The sequence below is a fragment of the Anomaloglossus baeobatrachus genome, chromosome 6 (genome assembly GCF_048569485.1).
Source record: "Anomaloglossus baeobatrachus isolate aAnoBae1 chromosome 6, aAnoBae1.hap1, whole genome shotgun sequence".
Classification (NCBI taxonomy): Eukaryota; Metazoa; Chordata; class Amphibia; order Anura; family Aromobatidae; genus Anomaloglossus; species Anomaloglossus baeobatrachus.
Window position 1 is genome coordinate 62487618 of NC_134358.1, and position 25605 is coordinate 62513222.

At 48.6% G+C, this 25605-nt stretch overlaps 1 protein-coding gene across 2 annotated transcripts in view; it reads right to left on the reverse strand.

Annotated features, from left to right (window-relative positions):
* The window catches only part of PKHD1L1 (PKHD1 like 1), a 278999-nt gene that overhangs the window by 227902 nt on the left and 25492 nt on the right, over positions 1 to 25605 (reverse strand). For both annotated transcript variants that reach the window (XM_075352949.1, XM_075352950.1), the window contains exons 6-11: positions 15679 to 15736; positions 15042 to 15135; positions 11477 to 11530; positions 11224 to 11297; positions 4538 to 4580; positions 895 to 965 (exon numbers count right to left, since the gene is read on the reverse strand). In XM_075352949.1, coding sequence (XP_075209064.1) covers positions 895 to 965; positions 4538 to 4580; positions 11224 to 11297; positions 11477 to 11530; positions 15042 to 15135; positions 15679 to 15736 — 394 coding nt within the window. The remainder of the gene's footprint in view (positions 1 to 894; positions 966 to 4537; positions 4581 to 11223; positions 11298 to 11476; positions 11531 to 15041; positions 15136 to 15678; positions 15737 to 25605) is intronic.

Sequence of the window (25605 nt, forward strand, 5' to 3'; positions counted from 1 at the left end):
CAACTGCAATTTCCTATCTCAGTAATGGGAAATTCTTCACTGAATACAGATTTTAACCTCAAAATTGAGAATTTTGATAATGACTGATCAATTCTTGCAGAGAAAGAAGCAGATTTGTCTGATAAGATACATTACAAAGTGGCATAAGGGGTCTTTACACGCAACAACATCGCTAACGAGATGTCGTTGGGGTAACGGAATTCGTTACGCACATCCGGCCTCGTTAGCGACGTCGCTGCGTGTGAAACGTACAAACGACCGCTAACGATAAAATTACTTACCTAATCGTTGATTGCTGACAGGTCGTTCTAATCCCAAATATCGTTGCTGGTGCAGGACGCAGGTTGTTCGTCATTCCTGAGGCAGCACACATCGCTATGTGTGACAACTCAGGAACGAGGAACAACACCATACCTGCGTCCTCCGGCAACGAGGTGGGCGTCACTTTCTTTCGGCTGCTTTCCTCCGTTTCTATTGGATGACTGCCGTGTGACGTCGCTGTGACACCGCACAAACCGCCCCCTTAGAAAGGAGGTGGTTTGCCGGCCACAGCGACGTCGCTAGTCAGGTAAGTACGTGTGACGGGTCCTAGCGATGTTGTGCGTCATGGGCAGCGATTTGCCCGTGACGCACAACCGGCGGGGGCGGGTGCTTTGACCAGCGACATCGCTAGCGATGTCGCTGCGTGTAAAGCAACCTTTATTTTCATGTGTACTAGAAATGTCCATGAAATAGCTTCTTTTGGGTAGGATTTGCAAAAGCCATGCCCGTTTTTGGCACAACCACTGGACTGCTGACAAGTATGGAATTACTCCAGAATTCAGGGCTATACATAACAGACCTTAAAAAACAATGCAAGCAGAGCCCAGTGATTTAAAACAGTATATGTGTTACCTGCATATGTCTGGAACATGGCAATTTTATTCAACGAAGACACAAAATATGTGCTCAAAACTGGTAAACTCCTGCAAGAGAAGAAGATGCCACAGTTATGTCTGCACATTCCGTTATTTTGTGTGGTGTAATAGGTTTGAATGAGAGCGTCATTGTGCCGCCTGCTCCAGGATGCTAATGTTTTGTAGGATATAGCTGTATAGCATCCTGTCGTCTACAGGATAGAGAGTAGTGGGGCAGGGAGCTTATGGCTGATGACCTCTGCTGTGCCACAGGAGCCAACTGTATTGATGTGGTTCAATGGTGCTCGCCTGGAAATTCAAGGCCCCCAGACAGTAGAACCACCTTGGATCTTTGGCACAGCCACACCAAAGCTAAAAAATATATTTCTTTAGAAAAGTTGTACCCCTAAAAATGTTGTGCCCACAGCCACTGTACCTGTGGCTCTCCCCATGCTTGTTACGTCACCACCGGAGTCCGCTCCAGCGACTTCTGCTCCGATCGCCAGGCGATTCCGTGTTCCTGCCTATGATGGTGCTGGTGATGGGAGAGGAGTCGATGCCAGCGGCACCGTTGCGTGCAGGCTCCGATCATCCACTGGGCTGGGTTATCTTGGGATCTGCAGTACCACTGGTTGACTGTGGGTGGCGTGTGTCTTCCAGCTGAAGTTGCCAGCGTTCAGCTACAGCCAATGGAAAGACATCACACCCTTCTAATTCCCCTCCTGCCTGCTGACTTCTGCCAGAGATAGTTCTGATTTCCTGGCTCCTGGTTCGCCCTATTATGTTTTGTGATTCCTGTGTGCTGACTTCTGCGTGTTTTCTGACTACCCTTCTGTCTGCTGTTTTTGTGCCTCGCTGCCCGATCCGGATTTGACCTCTGCTATGTTTTCTGATTACGTCTTGCCTGCCGATTCTGTCCTTGTTCTGCTATTCCTGGTTTGACCCTGCCTGACGACTACTCTCATCGGACTGCAGCCTTCCACAGGTAGTGATCTCCAGGGCCCTGTGTAATTCCAAATCCCTGTATAGGGGTTAAAGGGTTTCAGTCTTCTGGGGGTCCTGCTTGGTGAGTGGCTTCCCTCTAGCCTGGCCCTAAAGGCCCCGTTACACGCAACGACATCGCTAACGAGATATCGCTGGGATCACGGAATTCGTGACGCACATCACGCACATCCGGCGCCGTTAGCGACGTCATTGCATGTGACACATACGAGCAACCGCTAACGATCAGATAAACGGCAAAAAACGTTGATTGTTGACACGTCGTTCCTTTCCCAAATATCGTTGCTCATTTTGGACGCAGGTTGTTCGTCGTTTCTGAGGCAACACACATCGCTACGTGTGACACCCCGAGAACGACGAACAACAGCGTTCCTGCGTCCTCTGGCAAAGAGGTAGGAATGACGTTAATGCGGCTGCTCTCCACCCCTCCGCTTCTATTGGTGGCCCGCTGTGTAACATCACTGTGACGATGCATGAACCGCTCCCTTAAAAAAGAGTTTGTTCGCCGGCCACAGCGACGTCGTTAGGAAGGTATGTGCGTGTGATGCGACTAGCGATATTGTTCGCCACGGTCAGTGATTTGCCCATGACGCACGCACGACGGGGGCGGGTGCAAACGCTAGCGATATGCCTAGCAATATCGCAGCATGTAAAGCGGCCTTAAGTTTGATCTGAGTATGACCTGATTTTCTTGGATGTGCAGAAGATGGGAGAAAATAAATATTTCTCTACCTTCTCCATTGTGTCAGTCCGTGAAAATTGAACTGCACTTGGATGTCATCAGAGTGTGGTCCAATTTTTTTTAAGGACCCATTCACTTGTACAATCTGATTTAAAAAGGCAAATCGTTCATGCAGCAATTCTTTTCCTCGGAAAGACTCAGTCCAAGGAAAATAAGTTGGACATGTACACAGCCCAAGAAAAAAACATCAGATCATAAATGGACCAAAAATATAGTCAGTTACCCCAGCCTAATTGGTTAGCCACAGCAAGTGGGTGAGGCTGTAATAATAAGTCACTCTTTCTTTGCCAGGGCATTTACTTACGGAAATAAGGTAAAGGGCACGGTTCCACTTGCGTATAACTTCCAATGCAAGAGCATTAGATGCAATATGCTAATGACCCTCTGCTGCGAGCGTCAGCTGAGGGTCATGCGACTGTAATGTGATCTTGCGATCGGATAACAGCTGCGGAGAAGAGGGAGGGAGCACTTTCTCCCCATCTCCTCTGCTACCTGTAGCTTTGTATATCGCACTGTACTCGGATTACACGATGTTTCATATGCTCTCATAGAGTTGTATTGGGTTGCATGAGCCGAGACTCGCTGCCAAACGCAGTCTGCTGCGATTCATTCTGCATGCCGCTGTGGCATGAGAAAACAATCGCAGGTGGACACTGTCCATAGTTTTGCACTAGAGAGAGAGCAATCCGATGTTTTATCAGATTGCACTCGTCCGTGCAAAATGCAAGTGGAACTGAACCGAAAGACTGAGTATTTGTCGCAAGGTGAAAGAATGGCATAGGTACAACTCTGCTTAGGCTGGTTTCACACTACGTTTATTTAACATCCGTCCATAACGTTTTTTTAGCGGAAAAACGGATCCAGTGCAAATGTGTTTTCACTTCAATGCATTTGCAATGGACTCGCGTCCACCTGCGTTCGCATGCGTTTGCGTGTGTTAGACACAGGATCCGTACTTTTGCGTTATTTTAACATGTTTCAAAAACGCTACTTGTAGCGTTTTTTACCTTTGTCAAAATAACGCATCTCACAGGATCCTTCACATTGCGCCGCGAGCTGCAATGTATTTCAATGAGCGCTGGATCCTGCCTAGCAGAATGCGTTGAGTTGCGTTGTAACAGGATCCTGCTTTTGTACTGAGCATGCCCAGAAAGTACTGAGCATGCCCAGAACCAGTCTCGCGTGATCTGTCTCTCTCTCCTCCTCCCTCCCTCACCCTCTCTATCTCTGTCTTTCCCCCTTCTTCTCCTCCCTCTCTCCCACCTGAGAGCTGCGGACACTCGTAACCAAGGTAAATATCGGGTAACCACTTCTCTTAGTTACCCGATGTTTACGTTGGTAACGTGTGCAGGCAGCCCTGCTCCTAGCAGCTGCAGACACTCGTAACCAAGATAAATATCGGGTATCCAAGCCCGATGTTTACCTTGGTTACGAGCGTCTGCAGCTGTCAGATGCCGGCTCCCAGTCTGGCACGTTTAGTTCCCCTCACTCCCGATCACATGACTCCAATGCCCGCCCCTAAACATCCAGTGACAGGATCCTGCAAAGTAAGACATGCGTTTACATGCGTTTTTTGCTGTAAAAGCAGGATCCGCTTTTGCAGCAAAAAAACGTTCAGGACGCATGTTAAATAAACGTAGTGTGAAAGCAGCCTTAATGGAACAGCCAGGGCAAAATGCATACATTGTGTTACGCCTAAAGCAAAGCCCCCGAGGAAGCGAAGCACTGAAGCTTTAGTTCTATCCATGCCTTATGAATGTTTGTAGCTGATTTTGTTGTGGTTTAAGCAAAAGATCCAGGAACTTTTTTTTTCCATATTTTCCCCAATTTCACACAGAACATACCATGTTATTATGATCTTTTTCATTCCTTCTTATGTTACATTTTATGTACTTACCTTCCATAATTGCTGTCTAGGATAAAACTGATATTTGTGTGTCCTATGGGAAGAAAGAAAGGAATATTAACAAGGTTTAATGCAGCAAAATATCAATTAACTAACTTAAATTAAACATTTAACCTTAATCACAATTTTTTTAAATTAATATAGATGCATTACAACATTTTTATGTTCATTTATTACGGTAATGTATCTTAAAGGGAATTTGTCACTAGGATTTCACCCCGGGGTTAGGTGTAAGCACATGTAGCTCTTTCAAAGATAAGACCAGCATTATCTTTACATGGCCAGTAGGTTCCTCTGTTAAGCTGGCGTCACACACAGCGACAACGACAACGACGTCGCTGCTACGTCACCATTTTCTGTGACGTTGCAGCGACGTCCCGTCGCTGTCGCTGTGTGTGACATCCAGCAACGACCTGGCCCCTGCTGTGAGGTCGCCGGTCGTTGCTGAATGTCCAGCTTCATTTTTTGGTCGTCACTCTCCCGCTGTGACACACACATCGCTGTGTGTGACAGCGAGAGAGCGACGAAATGAAGCGAGCAGGAGCCGGCGTCTGGCAGCTGCGGTAAGCTGTAACCAGCGTAAACATCGGGTAACCAAGGGAAGCCCTTTCCCTGGTTACCCGATATTTACCTTCGTTATCAGCCTCCGCTCTTGCTGCCAGTGCCGGCTCCTGCTCTCTGCACATGTAGCTGCAGTACACATCGTGTAATTAACCCGATGTATACTGTAGCAAGGAGAGCAAGGAGCCAGCGCTAAGCAGTGCGCGCGGCTCCCTGCTCTCTGCACTGTGACATGTAGCTGCAGCACACATCGGGTTAATTAACCCGATGTGTACTGTACCTAGGAGAGCAAGGAGCCAGCGCTAAGCGCGGCTCCCTGCTCTCTGCACATGTAGCGACGTTATGATCGCTGCTTCTGCTGTGTTTGACAGCTAAGCAGCGATCATAACAGCGACTTACAAGGTCGCTGTTACGTCACCGAAAATGGTGACGTAACAGCGACGTCGTTGTCGTTGTCGCTGTGTGTGACGCCAGCTTTACTGACAAACAAAGGTCTGGATTGACATGCAAATTAGCTGAAGAGCTATGGAAGATCTGAAGCCTCTGTCACTCCAGCTCTATTCCCTACCCAGCGTCACCTCCTCCTCCATGACTGACAGCTACAGTCCATGACAGAAGTTATGTCGCTTATCCATGTTATGTAAATGAAAGCTTATAACTTGACTTTAAATTCATCCATTGATTTCATAAATTACTCTTTTTAAAGCCGAAATTTGGTTTAGGTCATGAAAATAAAGTTGCTGCAAAGCTGAAATATTGATCATTTAATGAATACAGAGAGGTCAGATTTTGGCAAGACGAAAGTTTTGTCGCCTTGTCATATAATGCACCCAATGCTAGTTTACATCCTCACCTATGCTCACTAAGGCTGCTTTCACACATCCGGTTTGAGCAGTGCGGCTCAATCCGGCTGTGCAAGCTATGCAACGGATGCGGTGAAAACACCTCATCCTTTGCATAAGTTTTTCCCATGTGGCCCGCCCGGTTTTTGCCGCTTGCGGCATGCTACTGAGCATGCGCAGTGGCAAAAACCGCATGCGGCGGCCGGATGCGGTATTTGCCGCATCGCGCCGCATCCGGCCGTCATAGGCATGCATTGAAAAATGCGCCGCATCGGCCGAATGCGGCGCGATGCGGTTTTTTTTTGCCGCACGAAAAAAACGTGCTGGGCAACGTTCCATCCGGCCGCCGCATCGGCTAAATCTGCCGCATGCGGCAAAAACCGGACCGAACGGGAGCCCATGCGGCACAATGCGGCACTAATTAAAGTCTATGCAGGAAAATCGCAACCGGCAGCAAAAAAAAACGGTTGCGATTTTCCTGCAAAGTGCCGGATTGTGCCGCATTGCAGAAACCGGATGTGTGAAAGCAGCCTAAATGATCGGTTAATTAGTGGGTGTGTATAAAAGGAAACCCAGCACCCCAGATCTTCAGTTGAACTGCAACTTGACCTCTGACAACATACCTAAAAATCTACACTGCAACCAAAGCCTTGATTATCAAGAGGCTGAAGAACAGATCCACTGCAGAGGTGGCTGGCACCTTTAATGTGTCTCAGTGTCAAGTACAAAGAATTAAAAAAATATTTGAAGAGACTGGAGATGTTTTTGACAAACCCAGGTCCAGCAGACCCCGCAAGACAACTGCTCAGGAGGAACGTTTGTTGGTTAGAAAATCCAAAGCCAGCCTTTCTAACACTGCAGCAGAGCTCCAACTGGCCTGGTCACCTCAAGTCCCTGTGTCAACTAGAACAGTTTGTAGGATTCTGTCTCGAAATGGCCTCCATGGTCGAATCAGTGCCCAGAAGCCAGCACTAAACAAAAGGCAATTAAAAAAACATGTGGCATTTGCCAAATCCCACAGCCTGCTAAACAGATGGACACTGGAAAAGTGGCAGAAGGTGAATTTCTCTGATGAATCTTCAGTTGAATTACACCACAGCCGCAACAAATACTGCAGGAGACCTACTGGAGCTCGTATGGATCTAGAAAACAGTTAAGTTTGGTGGTGGAAACATCATGGTTGGGGGTTACATTCAGTATGGGAGTGTGCGAAACATTTCAAGGTGGAAGGCAATATCAATAGCCTAAAATATCAAGATGTATTAGCTACCTCTTACATTCCCAATCATAAAAGGGGTCAAATTCTGCAGCAGGATGGTGCTCCATCTCATACATCCATCTCTACAACAAAGTTCCTCCTGGCAAAGAAGATCAAGGGGCTCAAGAACTGGCCAGCCCAGTCACCAGACATGAATATCATTGAGCATGTTTGGGGTAGGATGAAAGAGGAAGCTTGGAAGACAAAACCAAAGAATCTAGATGAACTCTGGGAGGCATGTAAGACTGCATTCTGTGCTATTCCTGATGACTTCATCAATAAATTGCATGAATCATTGTTGAACCGCATGGATGAAGTCCTTCAAGCTCATGGAAGTCACACAAAATATTAAATATGGCTCTAATAGCACCACAACTTTATTCACCAATATTATGCAACATATCTTTGTATTAGAAGTTAATTATTTGTTTGAATTTCACATTACTTTCTGTGGGCGACAAAACTTTTGTCTTGCCAAAATCTGACCTTTCTGTGTTCATTATATGATCAATATTTCCGCTTTGTAGCAACTTTATTTTCAGAACCTGAACAACTTTGGGAGGGTTTCAGCTTTCAAAAGAGTAATTTATGAAACCAATGATGAATTTAAAGTCAGGTTATAAACTTTTATTTACAGAACATGGATAAGCGACAGAACTTCTGTCAGGGACTGTAGAGATGAGAAAATAAATTCAAATGGAACTGAATTTTACAAAGATATGAATTTACCAAATGAAGATTGTTTGTAATTCACTTCCATACAGATTCAGCAAAATCTGGCTGCCACTTTTCTGGACTATAAATGGTCATCAAAAGGTTAAAAAAAATTCCTTTACTTACGTTTTAGCTTATTTCTCCGGCCACTCGACACCTCCTTGTAACCTATCTGGCCTTTGTTGCATCTTCTAATCCTCGTAGTTCACACTGAAGTCCCCTAACAACTTCTATTCTGTGTGACTTCAGGCAAAAGATCTGTCAGTCAGGCAGAAGGAGGCAGCGCTGGGTGGGAAATAGAGCTGGAGTGATAGAGGCTTAAGATCTACAAATAACTCTCCAACTTCATTTTTATATCAATCCAGAAGCTGATTTCTCAGTGATCTAAAGGGATCACTGGACTTGTCTTTGAAAGGGCTACACATGTACCGTAAATAGTTTGCGGTCGTCAAATCCTTCTGTCAGAGGGGTGGTGCGCATGCTCAGCCATCACTTCATTCCGGTGGAGCATTTTAGAAATTCACTTTTTATAGCTGGGTGATGCCTTTTTTTTTACTGTTGGGAAGAACCCCTGAACCTTCTGTCATCTGACTATGGGACAATTCACAGACTATAGGCTTCTATTACCAGATATAGTGGATCTATGACTTTTTTCATTAGGGTTCGCTCACACCTGCGTATAAATACGCCGAGTGTAATCCGATAAAAAAATCAGATTGCACGCTCACCAATGTTATTCAGTGAGACAGTGCTGATCTCCGAGATTTTCCTCTGCTGTATTTGGCCTAAAGAAAAAAGTCGCAGCATGCTACGTATCTATATATATAATTGCCTTATTCTGTCTGTCTGTCTGTCTGTCTTGCTCCAAAATTGTGTCCCGGGACATGTCCTTACGGTGACAAACAGCGGATTGGCTGCTGGCCTCGCCATGGCCCCTCCCCCCGCACGGATTGGCCGCTCGCCTCGCCTCGGGTCCGCCCCCCCTCGCACGGATTGGCCATGTCCTTACGGTGACAAGCAGCGGATTGGCCGCTGGGCTCGCCATGGCCCCGCCCCCCCCGCACGGATTGGCCGCTCGTCTTCACGGATTCGCCATGGCCCTGCCCCCCCCCCGCACGGATTGGCCGCTCGGCTTCACGGATTCGCCATGGCCCCGCCCCCCGCACGGATTGGCTGCTCGCCTCGGCTCCTCCCCCCGCACGGATTGGCCGATCGCCCAGGCTCCGCCCCCCACACGAGGTGAGCGCATCAAGGTCCTGCAGGCACGCGCGCGCACACACACACACACACATCCACATACTCACAACATCCCGTGATATCGCTTGCTTCTCGGCGGCGATACTGTGTAGTGATCTTCCAGGACCTGCCGGAGGATCACATGGCCGGAAGCATGTGGTATCTCCGGATGTTGTGATTGTGTTAGCGCGTGTATGCGATCGGATGTGTGTGAGTCAATGCGATCGGATCTGTGTGTGTGTGAGTGTATGCGATCGGATGTGTGTGTGTGAGTGTATGCCATCGGATGTGTGTGTGTGAGTGTATGCGATCGGATCTGTGAGTGTCGGCAGAGGAGCACGGCGTGCAGCACAGCTGCTGGGACCGGCCACAGGTGGGCACAGGGAGAAGTGGGGTGTGTGTGAGTGTATGCGATCAGATGTGTGCGTGTTTAATGTCTGATGTGTGACTGTTGAGCACGATGGGGAGTGCACAGCATGGGGGATGGAGCACGATGGGGGATGCGCAGCATGGGGGATGGAGCACGATGGGGAGTGCGCAGCATAGGGGATGGAGCACGATGGGGAGTGCACAGCATGGGGGATGGAGCATGATGGAGAGTGCGCAGCATAGGGGATGGAGCACGATCGGGAGTGCGCAGCATGGGGGATGGAGCACGATGGGGGGTGCGCAGCATGGGGGATGGAGCACGATGGGGAGTGCGCAGCATGGGGGATGGAGCACGATGGGGAGTGCGCAGCATGGGGGATGGAGCACTATGGGGGGTGCGCAGCATGGGGGATGGAGCACGATGGGGAGTGCGCAGCATGGGGATGGAGCACGATGGGGAGTGCGCAGCATGGGGGATGGAGCACGATGGGGGGTGCGCAGTATGGGGGATGGAGCACGATGGGGAGTGCACAGCATGGGGATGGAGCATGATGGGGAGTGCGCAGCATGGGGGATAGAGCACGATAGGGGTGCGCAGCATGGAGGATGGAGCACGATGGGGAATGCGCAGCATGGGGGATGGAGCACGATGGGGAATGCGCAGCATGGGGGATGGAGCACGATGGGGAATGCGCAGCATGGGGGATGGAGCACAATGGGGAATGCGCAGCATGGGGGATGGAGCACAATGGGGAGTGGGGATGGAGCACGATGGGGGGTGCGCAGCATGGGGGATGGAGCATGATGGGGGGTGCGCAGCATGGGGGATGGAGCACGATGGGGGGTGCACATCTCCCCCCAAAACACACACACACACACACACTGCCACACACGCACTGCAAAACACAGCACACACACACTGAGAACCACAAACACTGCCCTACTCAGACACCAACACACACAACGCCGCACACACACAACACCCAAGACACAAACACTGCGGCACACACAAATATACGCACATACCGCGCAACACACACATTGCACAAAACATACCTCCCCCCAAAACACACACACCCACAGAAACCGCGCAACACACATACACAATGATACAGACACACATCGCTCTACAAACAACGCAACACACAAACAACACCGCTCTCACCCCCCCGACACACCCAGACAACACCCAGAACATGTACAGCGCCCTACACAAACACTTGCTAACTACACACAACAACATCTATATATATATATATATATATATATATATATATATATAACAAAAATCATACATTAACTACACAATACGTAAATTCTAGAATACCCGATGTGTAGAATCAGGCCACCTTCTAGTGTTTACATAAAACAGCCGACACTTGTCAGTGCAAGTCTATGGGTGCAAGAAAAAAATCGGACGTCACACGGATCATCGGTATGGTGTTCGATGTTTATGGATACATTACCATTCTGTAAATGAATGTAAAATAATAGTTGCTGAGAAAAATACATATTGCACAGGGATGGCATACGCACGTCCTACAGATGCTAGGCAAGAAAAAAATGTCACTCATCCAACTTTTCTGGATGAAAATCGGACAGCTTTATTATATGCAGATGTAAGAGAACCCTTCGAGTGAACGACACGGGTATTTTGTCCTGAAATGCAAAAATCCATACGAGACGGCGTAGCTTACCGACATATGTCCCTGTAGAGCGGCAGATCATGGAGCCGGTGTCACCGGATGTGCTGTCCAGCTGCAGCCCGTACCTATGAATGGAGAGGACACGAATGTAAAGTACGGTCTGTAATACCTCAATGCATAGGAGAAATGCAAAATACTATTAAAAGTGTGCGAGTGAGTACTGCCCCCTAGTGTCCACACCTCAACGAAGCTATAAATGGTTATCAATAGGTGCAAATAAAACATTTTAATGCACGCGACTTACAGTGTATCGGAGTTAGGAATGAGCAGCTCACACGGCATTCCTCCAGCATAAACCCTGCCAAATGGGACATAAAACACAATTACAAATCCATTGCACATAAATGTGTAAAAAATCAGGGCCCAAACTCATAAATTGCATTTATTTTAAGTCTCTTTTATTGTCTTGTTGTATTTGTTGTTGGCGTATCTTGTGCCAAATTCTTCAAGATGTCGTGCACGGTTCTTGAATTTTGCTCAATGTAAAGAAATGGTGTATATGTTCGCTTCTAACCTTTTTTATGCCACTTTGTAAGGGCAGAAGGTCACATCCTCTGCTAAAATGTCACAAAATTTTGATCAAAGATTTCAGCCGTTCATAAACACAGACAGTGCGCACAAAAATCTATCAACTTGGTGGTGGGTACAAAAAATGACCTGTCCAGTGGTATTATTAGGTTTGTTGTGTGCAGATACACTATATATACTTCCTGCTGCATATGCCCCCTGTACTTTAGTGTGAACATCGTCAGATTTTTTTAGAAGGAGAACTGGTGCCAATGTATGTACACTGAGGAAAATAAGTATTTGATCCTCTGCCAATTTTCCAAGTTTTCCCATCTACACAGAATGCAGAGATCTGTAATTTTTCTGTTAGGTACACTTCAACTGTGACAGTCAGAATAAAAAAAATCCAGAAAATAACATTGTACGATTTTTAAATAATTAATTTGCATTTTTTTTGCATGAAATAAGTATTTAATACAATAGAAAGTCAGAAGTTATTATTTGGTAGAAACCTTTGTTTGCAGTTACAGAGATCAGATGTTTCCTGTAGTTCTTGACCAGGTTTGCACACACTGCAACAGCGATTTTTGACCGGCTCCTCCATACAGATCTTCCCCAGATCTTTCATTGTTCGGGGCTGTCTCTGAGCAACATTGAGTTTCAACTTCTTCCAAAGATTTTCTATTGGGTTCAGGTCCGGAGACTGGCCAGTGCTACTTACAGAGCTGCTCATTAGTTGCCATGGCTGTGTGCTTTGGGTCATTGTCATGGTGGAAGACCCAGCCATGATCCATTTTCAATGCTCTCACTGAGGGAAGGAGGCTGTTGGCCAAAATCTCGAGATACATGACTCCATCCATCTTCCCTTCAATCTGGTGAAGTTGTCTTGTCCTCTTTGCAGAAAAGCACTCTCAAAGTATAATTTTACACCCTTATTCTTCACGGTTGGGACTGTGTTCTTGGGGTTGTACTCATGCTTCTTTTCCCTTCAAACAAGGCGATTGGATTTGATACCAAAAAATTCTATTTTGGTCTCATCTAACCACATGCCTCCTCTGGATCATCCAGATGGTCATTAGCGAACTTCAAACGGGTCTGGGCATGTGCTGGCGTGAGAAGGGGGACCTTGCGTGCCCTGCAGGATTTTGTTCCATAACAGTGTAGTGTGTTACTAACTGTAATCTTTTAGATTCTGATCCCTGCTCTCTTCAGGTGATTGACCAGGTTCTCCCATGTGGTTGTGGGCTGATTCCTGATCTTTTTCAGAATCATCCTTACCCCACGAGACGAGACCTTGCATGGAGCCCTAGACCGAGTGATATTGACAGTCATCTTATGATTCTTCCATTTTCTAATAATTGCACCAACAGTTGTTGCCTTCTCACCAAGCTGCTTGCCTAGTGTTCTGTAGCTCATCCCAGCTTGTTCAGGTCTACAATTTTGTTACTGGTGTCCTTAGACAGCTTTTTTTTCTTGAACATGGTGTAGAGGTCGGAGTGTGATTGAGTGTGTGGACGGGTGTGTTTTATTCAGGTAACGAGTTCAAACAGGTGCAATTAATGAGGTAATGATAATGAGTACAGAGTAGGATGGCTTCTTAAAAAATAACAGGTCTGTGACAGCTAGAATTCTTGCTGGCTAATAGGTGAACAAATACTTATTTCATGCAATAAAATGCAAATTAATTACTATTTAAAAATGTAATTTTTTGTTTTTCTTGGGGATTCTGTCTGTCACTGTTGAAGTGTGCCTATGATAAAAATTACAGACCTCTCCATTCTTTGTAGGTGAGAAAACTTGCAAAATCGACAGTGTATCAAATACTTATTTTCCCCACTGTATGTGTTGATACATATATACAATATGTCACAAAAGAGAGTACAAGCCTCACATTTTTTGTTAATATTTTATTATATTTTTTCATGGGACAACACTGAAGATTTTAAATTAAAGGGGATGCAACCAGTGTGAGACATGTAATGACTGACAGTCTGATATCAGCTCTATAGTAAGATCAGAACTAATATAGTACAGCAGAAGTAACTTTGTCTCATTGCAAGCATTTGCAGCAGCACTTGTCCTCTCATTGTTCTGGGAGATCTGCTGCAGAGCTGCGCTTGATTAAACCAACGCAGTACAGCAGAGCTGAACCTTGGCATATTGCAAACATATTTGCAGTTGTCTTCTCACAGTGCTGTCAGCTCTGCTGTAATGCTCTTTCCCTCACATTGGCTGTCTGTTAGATAGAAGCTGAAGCACTAAGAGAGGGCAACTGCAGCTAGAAATGTGTTTTAATGAGGCAAACTTCACTATAAATCTAGAATATTCAGGTTACTTAGAAGCAACAGCACCTAAAGGGTAACAAAACTATACTTTATTTACTTATCCTCCTGGCATTGCAAAGTTATAGGTTTTTGAATTATACAGTATTACCTTACTTTGCTTCCTTCACTCCGACTATACTGCAGTGCTGTTTCATGGCCAATTTATGCTTCTTTCGAAGCTGCTTTCAACTGCTGCTCAGTCAAGATCTGTGTTCTATTTATTCTCTTTGGACCTGATTCAACTAAGCTTTAATGACGGTGTTCTAGCATAAAAAGCTATGTAAAGATGCATAATTTGGTGCAACTGATAGCTGCACTACAATTATGTGACTTGTCGTTCTCAAGCCATTTGAGTCCAACTCCAAAAAAGTGTGTGGTGCTTAGACAACGAGCGATATTTGTCAGTCTCAAGATGAGCTACTATGTCACAAATCTTAATCCAGCAGGAACTGGAGTAGGATTTGTAATGAGGTATACATCACTCATCCTTAGCTCCTGGTCTTGATGTATCGGGCCCTTTGTGGATCTTGGCTGAGCAGCATTTGAAAGCAGGTTCTAAAGAAGCATAAAAAATGTATTTTTTTTGTATAATTGATTAAATCAAAAGAATAAAAGGGTTGCCTCTGTCAAAAGAAGTTATCCCCTATCCGTGCAATAAAGAAAAACTTGTTGATCGAATGGGTTAGAATACTCGGACACGGAATGATCAATTGCACTTGGCACTTTTATCCGCATTAGAATAAAGCGGCATTGCACAGGCTCAACTACTCCCCACTGCTCTAATCATTCCCTATGGGGCTGAACTCAGCCTTATCCAACTGCCTCATGGAGAATTAATTGAGTTTGTAACAAGGATAAAAACTCCTCTTCAGGGATAAAAATTCTCCGGTCTGCCAATTGGGGCAGGTCTCAGCATTCGGACCCCCACCGATCAACAAGTTGTTTTCACTGGACAATCCCTTTAACTTAAAGACTTACCTGAGAACTCTGACATTTCTTCCATTAGAACTTAAAGCAGTATTACTGCCATAGACATCGGTGATGATTTTGCCTGTGATTGTGATCATAGAACCTGAAGCAAATAAATAAATAAATGTACAAATAATTGTTTAATTTTTTTGTACAGGTTCTCTTTATGTCAGAATTTCCCCCAAAAATTTCAGAATAATATAAGACATTATGCAGTAATCAATCAGGTAGGCAATGTACAAATTTAATTTAAACTAAAGCCCGTTTCACACATCCGGCATTTCTCCAGATGTCAGATCCGGCACGCATGCAGTACAGTACATTCATTCACAGTGGAAGCGCGACACCATGCGGAAAAATGCACTTGTGCATGAAGCACACAACCGCATGGTGTCGCGGTTCCACTGTAAATGAATGTACTGTACTGCATGCGTGCCGGATATGACATCCGGAGAAATGCCGGATGTGTGAAACGGGCCTAATGAATTTCTCTAATAGGTAAAGGGCAGAATAGAAGCCGAATTGTACATCATTGTTCCAAAGTTTACACTACTTTACAAAAAAAATTATAACATTGTTAATTTAAACAAAATTAGAAATGTTTTTTTTTTAAATTATTAAAAAAAAAAATCAAAGTTCAAAATACCTGGAGTTCCAGAGACGGGCGCTATACTGTTAATGATCGGGGTGTAGTATGTATTTGTCTGAAATGAGAAGATGGCTGGATATAAATCATTCATGCAATATATCTGATTTCTTCATATCCTCCTATGATAATAGGGACCTGCCAGGAGCTTAGAAGTCACCAAAGCTAGGATATTGCAAGGTAAGATAATAAAAGCTTGAACATTTATTTTGTGACCCTAAAGTTCCTCACCAGTTCTGCTTCATAAAAGCATTGAAATCAATGTTCTAATAATATAATAATAATAATCTTTATTTCTATAGCGCCAACATATTCCACAGCGCTTTACATTCATTTACAATTCACTTTGAATATCGTTAGAGCCCTCTAGTGGTGTCACGGCCGTCTCTGTATTTTGAGACTAGTGACAGGATCAGGACTAGTGTCTTTCATTGTCAACTGAGACTCTAAATATTAAATGTGTTTTATATTTTGGGGTGTGGCAAGGGTTAATGTCAGTTTTCCTTGCCAGCAGCTTCTGACACCTGGTCAGCGTCACGATTCCTCTGTGCAGAGCATCTTGCACTGGAGATGCTCTGCTGTATTTTCTGGACTGCTGAGCTGGCAGGTTGATTGACTGTGCAGGATTCCATTCTGGTTCTGGGAGGTGTGTGCTCAGATGTTTCCTCTTTCAGGTAATTGTCCTGTTTATTTACTGAGAAGGCTCCCCCAGAACCTTGCCAGTCGTACATTCTGGTTTGGTAGTTGTGCTTTTAACCTGTGGTTCTTATCTCTGTTTTCTGACCCCAGACTGATGCTTGACTTCTCTCTGCCCGCTCCCTGTTTCTATCGGGACTTCTTGGCTTTTGACCCTGAACTCTGACTACGTCTCAGTTTTCTCCCTGAAGTTATGTGTCTTCCTGCAATACTGACCCTGGATCATGAACTGACTATGTCGCGGGCGGAGGAGGGGACGCCGCGCTCTCCCTTCTGCTCCTCGGGTCCGGCGGGCACTGCGGCCTGCTGCCGCCGCTGCTCGGTGGCTCGAGCGATGGGCCGGATCCCGGGGCCTCGAGCGGCGCTCCTCGCCTGTGAGTGAAAGGGGTGGTTGTTGTTGGGTGTGAGGGTTGTTTATTGTCCGTGACGCCACCCACGGTTGTGGTGATTTGTTGGCACCACCGCTGCTCTGTATGGGGGATCCCGGGAAGGATGGTATGGAGCAGCCAGTTGTTGTGTTGCCCCTCCGTGGGTAGGGGTTGGTGATCCCGGGGCCCAGTGATGAGTTGGGAGATGCAGGGCTTGGTGGGCGCAGGGACGCGGGGGCAGCGCTGTGCCTTGCGGCACTGTGGTACTCACTCAGCCTGAGACAGTGACACAGTTCTCGATAAAACACCCGGCTTGAAAGACGGTTCCCACGGACGGCTGCACTTGCTCTCCCAGTAGGTGACGGTGATGTCCCTTTGACCTGCACCTAATGTTTCTGTGTTGGTAGCGATGGGTTCCCACCGGTAACCCGCTCCCCGACTTGGATATGGGCCGGAGGAGCCCTACTTTGCCCGCAGGCGCTGGCCCTGAGAAACTGGTGCCCTGGCGGTGGCGGTGTCTCTCTGTAACGGTCGGACTGTTGCCTTCAATCAGGACTTGGTTGTTTGGAGACAGACGTCCCCTTCACTGACGGATTTGGCAAATTTACGGCGACTCCTAGCCTTGCCGGGGTCCGAGAGGCCCCTGCCCTGGTGCTGACTGTTCTTCGTATACTGCTCCAGACCGCCGGGCCACTACCCGTCCGCGGTCCTTCCAGCAACCTCCGAGCAGTCCCCCTCCAGACTGTCACCGTCGTTGCTGACCTTGCTGACTCCGTCCTGCACTTAGCCGGACCAACTTCAGGCCTTTCTACTCTCACTTTTACTCTTCTCTTCTTTGCTCCACTACTACTTCACCTTCCTAACTGAACTCCTCCTCAGACTCTAGTCTGGCTTCAACAGCCTGGTTCTTCCCGCCTCCAGGGCTGTGTACTCCTTGGTGGGCGGAGCCAACCGCCTGGCCCACCCCCTGGTGTGAACATCAGCCCCTGGAGGAAGGCAACAAGGATTTTGGTAGCCTTGGTGTTCCTAACTGGGATGTAGGGTGTGGTGGTGTGATGACCTGTGACCCCTGGCTTGCCCAGGGCGTCACATTCCCCCTTAGCAAAATGCAGACCGTCCGCGGGCTGCCCGTCCAACACCGGTTTTATTTTCTGTAAATATATAAAAAGAAAACGGTAACATTACAACTCATGACAACATCCCACAACGGGAGGCACATTTCTTAAACGTTACTAACGGTTTACGGCTACGGTTTCCGCTCTCTCCCACCCAAGCAACCTGGCCCTGATGCTGCCCCTAAAACCCAGGTAGCACCCCTTGACCCAAGTCCTGCACAAGCTACCCGAGCGGGATCTGTCCTTCCCCTCCAGAGGGTAGCCACCGGTTCCTGTGGTGGCTGGGCCCCAGCCTGCTCTGCTGAGGGCCCTCCCTCCAACCTGCCTCTCCGGAGGCGGCAATGCGGAAACGGTAACGGTAAAACAACTTATTTACAAGCCACTAACATTTGTGGTTGCCCTGCAAGTTCACGGGCTTGTCCATGGAAAGTCCTCCATGCAACTTTTTTTAAACGGTCCCCACGGGGACAACGGTGCCGGCAACGGCCGGTTTTCACTCAATCACGGTTAGATCAGATTATCTTTCGGTTCCATTTCACTTATCATTTTCAACTTTTTCAAACTTTTCAAACAAACATACTGACTGGTGGTCCCAACGGGGACTGGACAACGGTGCTCCGCTGCCCTACTCCGATTCTTCGGCTGCGGCGGACCCATCCTCTTCCGACATGGGCTCGGTGTCAGGCCCGGAATCACTATCGACGGCCTCTGCACCAGACGGGTGGCTACCAGCTGTCGTAGCCTCTAGGCTGGCGACTCTCTTGGCCACAGTCACGGAGGGGTGTACGCCCGACGGGCCAGGCACAGTACGGTGCACGGGTAAGGAGGACGGAGGTGGCGTGGGAGCCGGGGGCAGACCGGGTCCCTCAGCCGCAGCGGCCGGTCCCTCGGGGACACAGGGGCGTGGGTCACTCACCAGCTCCTCCATCATGGCCTTCATTCCATATACCCGTGCAACCGCAGCTATATTCTCCACCTCCGCGGTCCACTGCTCCATCAGCCTGCAGATCTGGCTCCGGTAGTGTCGGCAGATCGCTGCCGTTTGGGCCCTCAGCCATGCCGCTGTTCCGGGCACCGGCTCAGTAGCCTCCGTGTAGCTGGGCAGAACAGACATCTCTTTGTAAGGCTCGGCAAATCACAGGGTCCCAACGTCTTGGCTCGTACAGCCGCGCGCTACATACATCCAGCCGCCATTGCGTCGCCCTTAGCTTCTTTCCGGCCCCTCCTCTCTTGGGGCGGAGTTTTGGCCTTCGCGCCTCCGCTACTCGAGAAGACGCTCGAGCGGGAACTTTTTGTGCCAAAGATGGCGACTTCTGGAATTTTTCAGCAGGATACCTCCGGCGGTCACAAGGCGCACCTCTACCCAGTGGCAGAGCGGTAAGATCCTGTTCGTGACGCCAAGTTGTCGCGGGCGGAGGAGGGGACGCCGCGCTCTCCCTTCTGCTCCTCGGGTCCGGCGGGCACTGCGGCCTGCTGCCGCCGCTGCTCGGTGGCTCGAGCGATGGGCCGGATCCCGGGGACTCGAGCGGCGCTCCTCGCCCGTGAGAGAAAGGGGTGGTTGTTGTTGTGTGTGGGGGTTGTTTATTGTCCGTGACGCCACCCACGGTTGTGGTGATTTGTTGGCACCACCGCTGCTCTGTATGGGGGATCCCGGGAAGGATGGTATGAAGCAGCCAGTTCTTGTGTTGCACCTCCGTGGGTAGGGGTTGGTGATCCCGGGGCCCAGTGATGAGTTGGGAGATGCAGGGCTTGGTGGGCGCAGGGACGCGGGGGCAGCGCTGTGCCTTGCGGCACTGTGGTACTCACTCAGCCTGAGATGGTGACATAGTTCTCGGTAAAACACATGGCTGGAAAGACGGTTCCCACGGACGGCTGCACTTGCTCTCCCAGTAGGTGACGGTGATGTCCCTTTGACCTGCACCTAATGTTTCTGTGTTGGTAGCGATGGGTTCCCACCGGTAACCCGCTCCCCGACTTGGATATGGGCCGGAGGAGCCCTACTTTGCCCGCAGGCGCTGGCCCTGAGAAACTGGTGCCCTGGCGGTGGCGGTGTCTCTCTGTAACGGTCGGACTGTTGCCTTCAATCGGGACTTGGTTGTTTGGAGACAGACGTCCCCTTCACTGATGGATTTGGCAAATTTACGGCGACTCCTAGCCTTGCCGGGGTCCGAAAGGCCCCTGCCCTGGTGCTGACTGTTCTTCGTATACTGCTCCAGACCGCCGGGCCACTACCCGTCCGCGGTCCTTCCAGCAACCTCCGAGCAGTCCCCCTCCAGACTGTCACCGCCGTTGCTGACCTTGCTGACTCCGTCCTGCACTTAGCCGGACCAACTTCAGGCCTTTCTACTCTCACTTTTACTCTTCTCTTCTTTGCTCCACTACTACTTCACCTTCCTAACTGAACTCCTCCTCAAACTCTAGTCTGGCTTCAACAGCCTGGTTCTTCCCGCCTCCAGGGCTGTGTACTCCTTGGTGGGCGGAGCTAACCGCCTGGCCCACCCCCTGGTGTGAACATCAGCCCCTGGAGGAAGGCAACAAGGATTTTGGTAGCCTTGGTGTTCCTAACTGGGATGTAGGGTGTGGTGGTGTGATGACCTGTGACCCCTGGCTTGCCCAGGGCGTCACATTCCCCCTTAGCAAAATGCAGACCGTCCGCGGGCTGCCCGTCCAACACCGGTTTTATTTTCTGTAAATATATAAAAAGAAAACGGTAACATTACAACTCATGACAACATCCCACAACGGGAGGCACATTTCTTAAACGTTACTAACGGTTTACGGCTACGGTTTCCGCTCTCTCCCACCCAAGCATCCTGGCCCTGATGCTGCCCCTAAAACCCAGGTAGCACCCCTTGACCCAAGTCCTGCACAAGCTACCCGAGTGGGATCTGTCCTTCCCCTCCAGAGGGTAGCCACCGGTTCCTGTGGTGGCTGGGCCCCAGCCTGCTCTGCTGAGGGCCCTCCCTCCAACCTGCCTCTCCGGAGGCGGCAATGCGGAAACGGTAACGGTAAAACAACTTATTTACAAGCCACTAACATTTGTGGTTGCCCTGCAAGTACACGGGCTTGTCCATGGAAAGTCCTCCATGCAACTTTTTTTAAACGGTCCCCACGGGGACAACGGTGCCGGCAACGGCCGGTTTTCACTCAATCACGGTTAGATCAGATTATCTTTCGGTTCCATTTCACTTATCATTTTCAACTTTTTCAAACTTTTCAAACAAACATACTGACTGGTGGTCCCAACGGGGACTGGACAACGGTGCTCCGCTGCCCTACTCCGATTCTTCGGCTGCGGCGGACCCATCCTCTTCCGACATGGGCTCGGTGTCAGGCCCGGAATCACTATCGACGGCCTCTGCACCAGACGGGTGGCTACCAGCTGTCGTAGCCTCTAGGCTGGCGACTCTCTTGGCCACAGTCACGGAGGGGTGTACGCCCGACGGGCCAGGCACAGTACGGTGCACGGGTAAGGAGGACGGAGGTGGCGTGGGAGCCGGGGGCAGACCGGGTCCCTCAGCCGCAGCGGCCGGTCCCTCGGGGACACAGGGGCGTGGGTCACTCACCAGCTCCTCCATCATGGCCTTCATTCCATATACCCGTGCAACCGCAGCTATATTCTCCACCTCCGCGGTCCACTGCTCCATCAGCCTGCAGATCTGGCTCCGGTAGTGTCGGAAGATCGCTGCCGTTTGGGCCCTCAGCCATGCCGCTGTTCCGGGCACCGGCTCAGTAGCCTCCGTGTAGCTGGGCGGAAAAGACATCTCTTTGTAAGGCTCGGCAAATCACAGGGTCCCAGCGTCTTGGCTCGTACAGCCACGCGCTACATACATCCAGCCGCCATTGCGTCCCCCTTAGCTTCTTTCCGGCCCCTCCTCTCTTGGGGCGGAGTTTTGGCCTTCGCGCCTCCGCTACTCGAGAAGACGCTCGAGCGGGAACTTTTTGCGCCAAAGATGGCGACTTCTGGAATTTTTCAGCAGGATACCTCCGGCGGTCACAAGGCGCACCTCTACCCAGTGGCAGAGCGGTAAGATCCTGTTCGTGACGCCAAGTTGTCGCGAGCGGAGGAGGGGACGCCGCGCTCTCCCTTCTGCTCCTCGGGTCCGGCGGGCACTGCGGCCTGCTGCCGCCGCTGCTCGGTGGCTCGAGCGATGGGCCGGATCCTGGGGACTCGAGCGGCGCTCCTCGCCCGTGAGTGAAAGGGGTGGTTGTTGTTGTGTGTGGGGGTTGTTTATTGTCCGTGACGCCACCCACGGTTGTGGTGATTTGTTGGCACCACCGCTGCTCTGTATGGGGGATCCCGGGAAGGATGGTATGGAGCAGCCAGTTGTTGTGTTGCACCTCCGTGGGTAGGGGTTGGTGATCCCGGGGCCCAGTGATGAGTTGGGAGATGCAGGGCTTGGTGGGCGCAGGGACGCGGGGGCAGCGCTGTGCCTTGCGGCACTGTGGTACTCACTCAGCCTGAGATGGTGACACAGTTCTCGGTAAAACACACGGCTGGAAAGACGGTTCCCACGGACGGCTGCACTTGCTCTCCCAGTAGGTGACGGTGATGTCCCTTTGACCTGCACCTAATGTTTCTGTGTTGGTAGCGATGGGTTCCCACCGGTAACCCGCTCCCCGACTTGGATATGGGCCGGAGGAGCCCTACTTTGCCCGCAGGCGCTGGCCCTGAGAAACTGGTGCCCTGGCGGTGGCGGTGTCTCTCTGCAACGGTCGGACTGTTGCCTTCAATCGGGACTTGGTTGTTTGGAGACAGACGTCCCCTTCACTGACGGATTTGGCAAATTTACGGCGACTCCTAGCCTTGCCGGGGTCCGAGAGGCCCCTGCCCTGGTGCTGACTGTTCTTCGTATACTGCTCCAGACCGCCGGGCCACTACCCGTCCGCGGTCCTTCCAGCAACCGCCGAGCAGTCCCCCTCCAGACTGTCACCGCCGTTGCTGACCTTGCTGACTCCGTCCTGCACTTAGCCGGACCAACTTCAGGCCTTTCTACTCTCACTTTTACTCTTCTCTTCTTTGCTCCACTACTACTTCACCTTCCTAACTGAACTCCTCCTCAGACTCTAGTCTGGCTTCAACAGCCTGGTTCTTCCCGCCTCCAGGGCTGTGTACTCCTTGGTGGGCGGAGCCAACCGCCTGGCTCACCCCCTGGTGTGAACATCAGCCCCTGGAGGAAGGCAACAAGGATTTTGGTAGCCTTGGTGTTCCTAACTGGGATGTAGGGTGTGGTGGTGTGATGACCTGTGACCCCTGGCTTGCCCAGGGCGTCACAACTACGCCTAAATTCTCCCTGTGTCCATATATGTCCTCCTTTTAACAGAACCTGGCTTAATCCTGACTACTCTTCTATCTGTACTACCCGTAAGTACTTGCTTGCATTACAATCAGGTAATTCAGATTTGGGACCAATCCCAGCACCTTTATATAACCTCTGATCTCAGCAGATGGTGTCGGTTATTCTCTCATGCATTTGGATTCTGAGCCTGGAGGTGGAAAGAGCTGCTGGAGCTCTTATTGTTGGTAGAGATGTAGGCTACAGTACAGGTGCCTGACTGCAGCCCAGTTGATGGATTTAGTCTATTATTGTTTTCCCCCATGTGTCTTACCTTCCCATAGTGAGTTGTTTTAGTGCAGTGGTGGGACTAGTGATCCTTACCTTCCCACTCACTAGCCATGGCTTACTGCAGGGTCTCTCAGGGTTTCAGGTTCCTGCTCGGTTACAGGTGAGGAACCTGTATAGGAAATGGCTAGGTGTGCAGGGTACAATGGCGGGTAAGTGGAGGAGATGTCATCTTCCATTCACTAGCATCAGGGCTCACCATTGTTAATGTGTCCCCGGTGTACCCTTTGTATGTCTTGGTAAAACCCCTGTCTGTTGTATGTTTTACCTCACGCTGGACCTTCTTTAACTCTGTGCCATGACATGTGGCTGCCAGAACATCATATCTATGTACAGTCATGGCCAAAAGTTTTAAGTCCGACACAAATTTAGTTTTTTCACATTTGCTGCTTCATTGATTTTAGATCTTTTAGTGGGATTTTTCTATGGTTGCTGAAGTACAGTTATCAGCTTTTCATACGTTTTTACCATGTTGACCCTTAATTTTCAAAAGTTCTGCAATTCACCCTGGCAGCTGGACATCAGCTCCTAGGCCAAATCCTGACTGACGACAGCATGTTCTTGTCTAATGAATGTTTGGAGTTGATCACAACTTCCGTGTTTTTGTTTGTCCACCCACTTTTTGAGTATTGACCACAAGTTCTCAATAGGACTGAGATCTAGTGAGTTTCTTTGCTATGGACTGTAAAATTCAATGTTTTGTTCACCAAACCACTTAGTTATCACTTTGCCCTGTGACATGGTCTCGATAATGATGGACACAGCATTCTTTACCACCAAATTGCTCCTGTATTATTGAGCGACGTTGCTCTTGGTAGATAGTTAGATCCCATTCTTTACTGTTGGCAGTTTTCTAAGGCAAAAATTAACTGAGCGCTTTCCATGGATGAAAATGAACCCCACACACATAAATGGTCTCATGATGCTTTACTACTGGCATAACACGGGACTCGTGGTAGCTCTAATCTTTCATTCCTCAGTTATTCTTCCAAACGTCCTAAACAGTCTGAATGGGGCTTCATCAGAGAAAATAACTTTACCCCAGTCTTTAGTCCAATCCATGTACTTCCTGCAGAGTGTCAGTCTGCCATTCATATTTTTCTTTGCGAGAAGTGGCTTCTTTGCTGCCCTTCTTGACACCAAACCAGCCTCTAAAATTCTTTGTCTTACTGTACCGCAGATGCACAGATGTCTGCCTGATGCCATTCCTGAGCAAGCTCTGCACTGGTGTTTAACCCTTTCGCCCCGAAGCCAGTTTCACCTTTATGACCAGGCCAATTTTTTTCAATTCTGACCAGTGTCACTTTATGAGGTTACAAAAGAAACGTATTCCAGCTCACCGCTATAGTGCATAAGTCTAAGGAATAGACCACCTGATCCAGCATGGAAATCCCAGGCACAGGGAACCAATTCAGAAAGAGTGAAGTCCAAGCGGATCACAGGCAAAGTTGATTAAAAAATCCTCTTTATTTTCTTTTAATTAAAAATAGATAGACAGCATCCACAAGGTACATTTACCCAACGCGTTTCGACATAACGCAGTGTCGTAGATTCTTATTCATGGATATTTTACAAACAATACAATACCCCTATACAATATCAACTTTGCCTGTGATCCGCTGGACTTCACTCTTTCTTTATGAGGTTACAACTCTGGAACACTTCAACGAATCCCAGTGATACCGACGTTGTTTTTCATGACATATTGTACTTCATGTTAGCAGTGAGCTTAGGATGATATTTTTTTGCGTTTATTTATGAAAGTATTGGAAATTTACTTTAAATTTAGAAAATTTAGCAATTTTATCTTAATTGTTATGAGTTATGTTCCACAAAATAGCTAAAAAATAACATTTCCCATATGTCTACTTTACATCAGCACCATTTTTTAAACATAATTTCTTTCGGTTAGGAGGTTAGAAGGGTTAAAATTCTATCAGCAATTTCTCATTTTATTTCCAGAAAAAATTACAAAACCATCACATTTGAAGTGACTTTGAGGGGCCTAGGTGACAGAAAATACTTAAAAGTGACACCGTTATAAAGACAACACCCCTGAAAGTGCTCAAAACCACATCCAAGAAGTTTATTAACCCTTCAGGCGCTTCAAAGGAATGAAAGCAA